Source organism: Squalius cephalus (assembly GCF_949319135.1).
Source record: "Squalius cephalus genome assembly, chromosome: 4".
Taxonomy (NCBI): domain Eukaryota; kingdom Metazoa; phylum Chordata; class Actinopteri; order Cypriniformes; family Leuciscidae; genus Squalius; species Squalius cephalus.
In genome coordinates, this window is record NC_137125.1 from 54746902 (window position 1) to 54756901 (window position 10000).

Below are 10000 nucleotides of genomic sequence, written 5' to 3' on the forward strand. Positions count from 1 at the left end.
TCCGGGGCCGTCCTGCAGTCGCTCAGCTCGGCCTGTAGGGGGCGTGTGGAGAGGCTGGAGGGCTGGAGCGAGTACAGACCTGCCGTGCTGATGGAGCTGAAGGAGCAGGGGCCCGGGGTCCCGACGACCCCCCCGGGGGACGAGGAGGCGGAGGAAGAGGAGGAGGAGGAGGAGGAGGGAGAGAGAGCGGGGCGAGCGAGGGGCGAGCGGAGAGAGAGCCGCTGGTGCTGATGATGCGGACGCCTCTTCTCCTGAGCTTTACAGTCTAAAGCGGGACACAAAACAACATCTCACATCAAGTCACCTTCATTTACACATTTATTTATCCCTTAGACTTTCATTGAGGGGGTCAAGACTTTTGCACAATAAGACTTGACCACTTTTCTAGCACAACATGTTAAACCATGCTGGCAAAATGTTAAAACATGCTGGCAAAATGCTAAATCATGCTAGCAACATGCTAAATAATGCTAGCAACATGTTAAATCATGTTAAATCATCTTAACAACATGCTAACAATGTGCTAAATCATGCTAACAACGTGCTAAATCATGCTAAAATGTTAAATCATCTTAGTAACATGCTAACAACGTGTTGAATCATGCTAACAAAATGCTAAATCATCCTAGCAAAATGCTAAAACATGGTAATATGTCTGAAATCACGATAGCAACATCTTAGCAACATGGTAAAACATGCTAGTAACATGTTAAATAATGTTAACATGTTAAAACTTGCTAGCAATGTATTAAATAAGGCTAACAATATGTTAGCAATGTGTTAAATCATGATAAAAAATATGCTACCAACGTGTTATGTTAGCAACATACATAAACATACTAGCAACATGCTAATTCATGTTAGCAATGTTCTAAAACATGCTACCAACGTGTTAAATCATGCTAGCAACTTGCTAATTCATGTGAAAACATGCTGAACATGCTATAGCAATGTGTTAAATAATGCTACAAAAATGCTAACAATATGTTAGCAAAATGCTTTTTCAACATTTTTTTGACTTCTTTGATTAAATCTTCAAACTTTTAGACAAGGCTTTGTCAAGCCAAAAGAGATTTCTTATCCTAAACTTCCGCAATCCCAATCTCAGCCAGCAGAAGTCAATCATCCACACTGTATTGTGTCCCGGACTGTGAGCTGACCTCTGACGGGCCCCAGGCTCCTGTGCGGGGGCCGGTGAGCGCCGGGGCCGTGAGCGCAGGCCGAGCTGCCGAAGGTGAAGCTGGGGGAACTCTTGATCTGAGACGAAGCCTGCCGGGATCCCTGCACATCTGCGACGCTGTGTGTCCGAGCGAGCGAGTTCTCCGAGGCAGAGATGCTCAGGCTTCTGGGAAAACACAACAAGATCGAAAACATCCATCAGGACGAAGGTGGAAGAGACGCCATGTCAGCAGCTGGGTTAGGTAAATATTACAGTTTTAATAGGCTATGTCTATAAAGCTTTCTTTAATTTTTATTTCAGTTTTAGTTATTTTAGTACATCAAAAATAAAACAGTTAATGTTTATTTTATAACTGTCAGTTAAAGTCCCCCTGTAGTCCATCATTGTATCCCTTAAAACTCATCTTTGATCACCAAAATGACATATTTAAATGTTTACGCCTTAAAATATCTTGAATGTAACTCGACACCCTTGCCTCATTTAGTATGCGCGGTTCTATGAATATGCAAATGAGCCCCGCCTCCACTCACTCACTCAGCTCAGAGATCCACTGGTTGACGATCACACGTTGATCTGATTGGTTACAAGGTCGTTTGTGACGTCAGAAACACCAGCGATTTCAAAGCGTGTTTTTGAGACTGTCTTTGGTTCACTGCAGTTTTAAGGAGGAAATACTCAGCAATGCTGTAGACTTATGAATTTACACATGCTTTGTCTTAAAGCACATTAAAAACACCACATAGACACATAAACAACATTAAAAGCTGGATTCTCACCACAATTTGCATATTCATAGAACCGCGTATACTAAATGAAGCAAGGGTGTTGGGTTACATTCAAGATATTTTAAGGCTTAAGGTTTAAATATGTCATTTTGCGGATCAAAGATGAGTTTTAAGGGATACAATGATTGACTACAGGGGGACTTTAAAAGTTTTATGGTTTCAGGGTCTTACGCAGGTTTAGGTGGGCTGCTGTTCTTGGTGTTTCTGCGGTTGTCGGACGCGAAGCCCTTGCTGTTCCTCACGTGTTTGAGGATGGAGGCGCGCAGGTTCATCAGGCTGCTGTGTTCAGACAGAACTAGCCGCGGCCACGGGTTACACTCCGCCATGTCCAGCGCTGCTATGGCAACCGCTCGCCCCACCTGTTCGTACACCTCAGGTGTGTATTTGGGCGGGAAGGCGGGCGGCGGAGGGGGCGTGGCTCTTCCGTTATCGTGACAGGCGGGTGGGATGGTGTTCACCGAACGCCCCGTGTTGTAGTTGCACTCCAGCGTGTAACTAAATACCAGGAAACACACACATTCGTTCAAACTCATGTCACAGCGCTTTAAAGGGATAGTTCACCCAAAAATTATTTCAGAAGAATACAATCAGAGTAATATTTAAAAATGTCCTGGCTCTGCCAAGCTTTATAATGGCAGTGAATGGCCGTATATTTTTTGAAGTCCATCATAAAAGTGCATCTATCATCATAAAAGTGCATCTATCATCATAAAAGTGCATCTATCCATGATAAAAGTGCATCTATCCATCTTCTAGCTTCACTTTTATCATGGATAGATGCACTTTTATCATGGATAGATGCACTTTTATGATGATAGATGCACTTTTATGATGGATAGATGCACTTTTATGATGGATAGATGCACTTTTATGATGGATAGATGCACTTTTATGATGGATAGATGCATTTTTATCATGGATAGATGCACTTTTATGATGGATAGATGCATTTTTATCATGGATAGATGCACTTTTATCATGGATAGATGCACTTTTATGATGGATAGATGCTATTTTATCATGGATAGATGCACTTTTATGATGGATAGATGCACTTTTATCATGGATAGATGCACTTTTATGATGGATAGATGCACTTTTATCATGGATAGATGCACTTTTATCATGGATAGATGCACTTTTATCATGGATAGATGCACTTTTATCATGGATAGATGCACTTTTATGATGGATAGATGCACTTTTATGATGGATAGATGCACTTTTATCATGGATAGATGCACTTTTATGATGGATAGATGCACTTTTATCATGGATAGATGCACTTTTATCATGGATAGATGCACTTTTATCATGGATAGATGCACTTTTATCATGGATAGATGCATTTTTATCATGGATAGATGCACTTTTATCATGGATAGATGCACTTTTATCATGGATAGATGCACTTTTATGATGGATAGATGCTATTTTATCATGGATAGATGCACTTTTATGATGGATAGATGCACTTTTATCATGGATAGATGCACTTTTATCATGGATAGATGCACTTTTATCATGGATAGATGCACTTTTATCATGGATAGATGCACTTTTATCATGGATAGATGCACTTTTATAATGGATAGATGCACTTTTATCATGGATAGATGCACTTTTATCATGGATAGATGCACTTTTATCATGGATAGATGCACTTTTATGATGGATAGATGCACTTTTATGATGGATAGATGCACTTTTATCATGGATAGATGCACTTTTATGATGGATAGATGCACTTTTATCATGGATAGATGCACTTTGATGGACTTCAAAAAATATACGGCCATTCACTGCCATTATAAAGCTTGGAAGAGCCAGGACATTTTTAAATATTACTCTGATTGTATTCGTCTGAAAGAATAATGTCATATACACCTAGGATGACTTCAGGATGAGTAAATCATGGGCTAATTTAGATTTTTGGGTGAACTATCCCTTTAATATTTGACTGAGTTTGGTCCTGGGTCTGTACCTGTGGATCAGGCCGATGGTTTTGTGAATGGCCACACGTCCACTGCCCTCTTTCGACTGGCCGTCGCGTTTGTCGCGGGCGTACATGTTCTTCTCAGAGAAATTACAGCCCAGAAAATCAAAATGGGCGCAGTTTAGTGAGATCAGCTTCGGATACAACATGTTCTCCACCTGGAAAGCAGGAAAATGAAAATTTAAACTAACTAAATTTAAAACAATTAAAATGACTCCATTTAAAACACTTAAAATAACTTAATACATTTAAAACATTTAAAATTTAAAAGATTTATAATAATTAATTAAATTTAAAACACTTAAAACTAAAAATAACTGAATAAACTGAAAACATTCAAAATAATCGATTAAATTTAAAACACCTAAAATAATAATTGATGAAATTTAAAACATTAAAAATTATCAATTAAATTTAAAACAGTTACAATTTTTAAAACATTTAAAACAATGTTTAACAATGAATACGTTTATTTTTATGGCTAGAAATTTTAGGCAAAAAAATATATGAAAGTGAGATCACACAGCTACCATGTGTCGTTTTCGTGTCTCACATACATACACACACACACACACACACACACACACACACACACACACACACACACACACACACACACACACACACACACCTGCTGACTCTCGTCCATCAGGTTGTTGCCATACATAAAGCATCCTCTCTTGGAGGCGTGGCCATGCAGGTCTATATAATACGCCACTCCGCTTTCCTGGGGCGGGATCTGCTCAGAGGGGGCGGGGCTTGTCACTACAGGGGCGTCGCCTCTGCTCTGCGTCGATTGGTTCTCATCGCAAGGCCCCGCCTCATTCTCGACTCCGCCCTTCTCCCAGCTCTCCTCCAGCTGCATCGGGACTGGCCCGTCTCTTCGCTCCGCCTCGTTGCGCTGGTTGAGGCAGCGCTCTAGCTCAGTGGGCGTGGTCACCGGAAGGGTGTTGTTTGATTGGTTGGAGGTTTTGAGGGCGGAGGGAGTGTTGTTGCCGAGGCGATTGTGCATGTGGTGGTAAAGCAGGAGAGATTTGGCACCGTAGATGGAGGGGTGCAGATCTGGACTGGGGTTTACATACTGTCTGTTCAGATTCACACCGCGGGAGTCCGTCCTGCAAACACATAAAACACTTACATTTAAATTCATTTAAAGGTGCAGTGTGTAAGTTTTAACAGCATCTAGTGGTGAGTTTGCGAACTGCACCCAACAATTCGCAGACAGGAAGTGATGTCGTCGTCTGAGACAGCATAGAGTAGCCAGTTAAACAATGAGGTTTCTTTACAAAGATAAATGAAGAAATTATGTTTTCTTAATTATTCAGTAAAACGATGTTATTGCGAATATTATTGTGACTTGTTCATCATTGTGTCAGTGTTTTATCCGCTGACTTCAGCTGAAGCTTCTTTACACGAAGAACAACATAGTGACGAAACGCGTCTGTCCGCTCAGGGCCACCGTAGAAACATGTCGATGTAAGCGGACCCGCGGTGTGTGTAGAGAGAAATGCTCATTCTAAGCTAATAAACACACAACGGTTCATTATGTAAGGTCTTTATACACCACTGAAAACACAGTTATATTCATTATATTGCATTTCTGTCAACAGATCCTCCTAAATATTACACACTGCACCTTTAAAACACTGATTAAATGAAAAACATAATTTATTAATTGTAGCACGAAATCGTCATTAATGTTGAATACACACAAGCGCTCACAGATGACCTCTGACCTGTAATGACCCCTGACGACCCCGTCGGGGTTCAGCATGGGAATGAGTTTGAAGACAAACATCTTGCGGAGCGTCTGAGCGCGCGGATCATCCCGACTCAAGATGAAGTTCAGGAAACCATTGAAAACAAAACTGGACGGCGTCTCTCCGGGATGAACTCGGCTGCTCAGGAAAAACACCTGCACACACACATCCGGAGGAGAGGATGAGGAACGGGAACAGAACGGCTGGTGAGTTTGTGTTAGTGCTGGACGGTATACCGGTTCATACCGAATACCGGTGTTAATTTTTGTTATGATATGAATTTATAATATACCGCAATCCCGGTGTATGTCGCTTTAACAACGTTGGGAACGCGACACTGTGTGAGAGGGTGTATTCACTAGGGCTGCACGATTTTGAGAAAAAACCTAATTGCGGTTTTTCTGACAAATATTGCGATTGCGGTGCGATTTTCGATTTTTTTGGTTTTATTTATTTTAAAGCTTGAGTAAGCAAACTGTACTTTTTATGTAATAAATATAACCTTATTGTAAAGTGTTACTGATTAGTTATACACCGATTCAGACGTCTCCTGAGTTCACTGTTGGAAAGATTAGTTGTTTTAACCATTCATTAAAATGAATCGGTTCAAAGGAGTCATTAGTTCGCGAATTGGACGTGTCATGCGCGTTGTGTGATTATCCCAGCAGTTAGGACATGGACATCCAAGATTTCTGTCAACACAGAAAACATTTCATCACTGGATATTTTTTTCGTTCAATTAAAGAGTTTTTTTTTTTTTTTTTGTCAGTTAAATGTCCGGAACGCTTTTCAGTTAAATTTATTTAGCACAATTCACACCCAGCGATAATTCAGGAAAAAAAAAAATCTCCGAATGATCCACATGAAACTTTGGTCTTCCGACCTTTTACCACCGTGTCGATTTATTTTGATTAATATGTGCGAGGGAGAGAGAGCAAGACAGCGCTTAGTTTGGAGACGGTGAAGTCTTGTTTACATTTTCGCCTGGCTCCGAAGAGAGAGAGAGAATGCGCGCGCGACCGGCTCTCTCTCTCTCTCTGCTCGTTCTTTCAGTTAAACATGCGCCCTGTCACTCACAAGCGCAGCAGTTCATCTAATTACTCACCGATCAAATAAGACTTTGGCGGGACAAAAATTCACTTTGGCGGGCGCTAAAACAAGTTCAATGCAGAAAATTCATGCGTGAATTTAACTTAGTAGGCTACATGACCATGCACTCGCACAAATGCGACCACATAAAATTTTAACTCGCACATTCTCAAAAAATGGTCGCATATGCGACCATTTTGGTCGCAGTCTGGAACCCTGGTGTCGGTGGTGATTTTTAAGATGCTGGTATAGATTGGTAGTGTTTCTTCTGGATCTGGCCACGGCACGTCGACATATTTTAGCACTCTTTTGCTCCACGTCGTTCTTCGCGAAGAAAGCCGGTGCACTGCATACAACCTTGTAACTTTCCATTGCCATTTCTAATTGGCCAGCAAGCCAGGAACGCGAGATTCGACCATTTTGATTGGCTAATAGGTTTGTCACTCAAATGTCAGAGGCGGGGGAAAAAACCTCAGACTCCTGAGGTTAGGTTATTGCGGGAGTTAAAACCTCAATATCGATGCGATAAAGGTTAATCGTGCAGCCCTAGTATTCACTGTTCACTGGTGATGCTCAGATGTGTGTTACTGAGCCTGACGGTGAACATGCAGAGGATTCAGTTATATTACAGTGTTTCCCATACATTGGTTCACAATATCAACACAGGCTTTCGTAAAATCTGTTTGTGGTTGGCATTGACATCGCTGAATAAACATGAGCACTGCACGTTTCACAGTCTAAACGCGGCGTGGGTGTTTTTATATGAATGTATGTGAAGTGAACTGACGGTCTTTAGAAAAGTTTCAATGTTATTTCAATTGAATATTTCTTTCTCTTTCCTGATAAAGCAGCATTTATGAGCCGTTACCGGGGAAACCGCCTTGTGTTCAGTCGTTACCGGGGAAACCGCTTTGTGGTCAGTCGTTACCGGGGAAACCGCCTTATGTTCAGTCGTTACCGGGGAAACCGCCTTGTGTTTAGTTGTTACCGGGGAAACTGCTTTGTGTACAGTCGTTACCGGGGAAACCGGTTTGTGGTCAGTCGTTACCGGGGAAACCGCCTTGTGTTCAGTCGTTACCGAAGAAACTGATTTGTGTTCGGTCGTTACCGGGGAAACCGTCTAGTGTTAAGCCGTTACCGGGGAAACGCCTTGTGTTCAGTCGTTACCGGGGAAACCGTCTTGTGTTAAGCCGTTACCGGGGGAAACCGCCTTGTGTTAAGCCGTTACCGGGGGAAACCACCTTGTGTTAAGCCGTTACCGGGGAAACCGTCTTGTGTTAAGTCGTTACCGGGGAAACCGTCTTGTGTTAAGTCGTTACCGGGGAAACCGCCTTGTGTTAAGCCGTTACCGGGGAAATCGCCTTGTGTTCAGTCGTTACCGGGGAAACCGTCTTGTGTTAAGTCGTTACCGGGGAAACCGTCTTGTGTTAAGCCGTTACCGGGGAAACCGCCTTGTGTTAAGCCGTTACCGGGGAAACCGCCTTGTGTTAAGCCGTTACTGGGGGAAACCGTCTTGTGTTCAGTCGTTACCGGGGAAACCGCCTTGTGTTCAGTCGTTACCGGGGAAACCGCCTTGTGTTCAGTCGTTATCGGGGAAACCGTCTTATGTTCAGTCGTTACCGGGGAAACCGTCTTGTGTTCAGTCGTTACCGGGGAAACCGCCTTGTGTTCAGTCGTTACCGGGGAAACCGCCTTGTGTTCAGTCGTTACCGGGGAAACCGCCTTGTGTTCAGTCGTTACCGGGGAAACCGCCTTGTGTTCAGTCGTTATCGGGGAAACCGCCTTGTGTTCAGTAAAACAGGGAATTCTAACTCAATCTACTGCAGTATTTCCTCTCTCAATCAGTAGAAAATGTGGTTAACACCCAGTCATGCTTGAAAAATATAATAATATACCGTGAAACCAGTATAACTTAAAAAACATAAATAAAAAAAAAGCTCTGTTATGTTATGGATTTTTGGCCATGCCGCCCAGCACTAGTTTGTCCGAGTGTAACCGTGTCTGATACCCGTTTGCCAGTGAAGCAGTGCGGCCTCGGGGTGCTGAGGTCCGGGAAGAGCCTGTCCAGTCGTGGCTCTCGCTCCTCCAGCAAACCGTGACACGACGAAACCGTGATCAGATCCACCCGGTGCCCGTCCAGAGAGTGGCACAGCAGCTCACGGTGAAAGTACACGCTCTCCACCGGACTACAGAGAGAAGACGGACACGTTCAGTTCAGAAGCTACAGGGAGAATGTGTGCTTTTAGGAAATAAGAGCAATTAAAAAGAAAAGCATTTAAATGTGTTTCAAATATATCGATGTATAAATAATGTATAAAAAGATAAACAAATGCAAAATATGCAATAAAACATTTTTGCAATGAAAATAAGGTGCTTTTTAACGTTTAAAAAAAATGTGTAATAAAATATATAGTCATTTAAAAATAAAAAATAATGCAAAATGTGCATTAAAATATAGTGTTTAATATTTAAAACATTTAAATAATGCAATTAAAATAATGCAAAATGTGCAGTAAAATATATAGAGTATATCTAACATTTAAAAATCAAAATATGATAAATGTGCAATTAAATATACAGTGTATATTTAACATTTAGGCTAAAAAATGAAAATAATGCAAAATGTGCATTAAAATATATAGTGTTTCATATTTAAAAAATGAAAATAATGCAAATGTGCAATAGAGCACACAGTGTTTGCTGAAGATGAAAAGCGTGCAGGTGCAGTGATGTGCAGTGATGATGCGTGAGGTACCTGCAGGGCCCCAGTGTGTGTGTGTGTGTGTGTGTGGCACTCAGGAACTTCTGCTCGAGCTGCAGCATCATGTCCTGACACTCCGTGTACGAGAACGGATAACAGAAGGAGAAATACGTGGTGACGCCTCGGACGTCCAGCAGGCGGTGAACAAACGACAGGATGAACTGACTGTCCGACATCTGCACACACACACACACACACACACACACACACACACACTGAGCTAAACGTATTCAGGAGTTATTTATGACTGGATAAAAATAGCAGATTATTTTTAGACATGAACCTGAAATGACACAATGTGTTAGAAGTATATTTATCCAGAAGAGTGTGTAAGTGTATCGAGTGTGTGTGAACCTCAAACGTGGGTCTGTCCCGAACCCTCTCCCAGCGCGTTTTCACGGGCAGCGCGCGGACGAACGGAGCCATGCC

At 42.1% G+C, this 10000-nt stretch overlaps 1 protein-coding gene and 1 long non-coding RNA gene across 7 annotated transcripts in view; both read right to left on the bottom strand.

The window, feature by feature from the left end:
- The window catches only part of LOC307158029, a 399912-nt gene that overhangs the window by 85746 nt on the left and 304166 nt on the right, over nucleotides 1–10000 (bottom strand). The window lies entirely within an intron of this gene.
- agbl5 (AGBL carboxypeptidase 5) overlaps nucleotides 1–10000 on the bottom strand; it is a 20219-nt gene that overhangs the window by 5656 nt on the left and 4563 nt on the right. For 5 of the 6 annotated variants that reach the window (XM_079870133.1, XM_079870130.1, XM_079870131.1 and 2 more), the window contains exons 3-11: nucleotides 9926–10000; nucleotides 9566–9747; nucleotides 8819–8996; nucleotides 5698–5876; nucleotides 4593–5076; nucleotides 3950–4119; nucleotides 2137–2460; nucleotides 1161–1345; nucleotides 80–265 (exon numbers count right to left, since the gene is read on the bottom strand). The exon at nucleotides 9926–10000 is cut by the window's right edge and continues 97 nt beyond it. In XM_079870133.1, the coding sequence (XP_079726259.1) occupies nucleotides 80–265; nucleotides 1161–1345; nucleotides 2137–2460; nucleotides 3950–4119; nucleotides 4593–5076; nucleotides 5698–5876; nucleotides 8819–8996; nucleotides 9566–9747; nucleotides 9926–10000 (1963 nt within the window). The remainder of the gene's footprint in view (nucleotides 1–79; nucleotides 266–1160; nucleotides 1346–2136; nucleotides 2461–3949; nucleotides 4120–4592; nucleotides 5077–5697; nucleotides 5877–8818; nucleotides 8997–9565; nucleotides 9748–9925) is intronic. The other variant, XM_079870132.1, reaches the window with a different exon arrangement.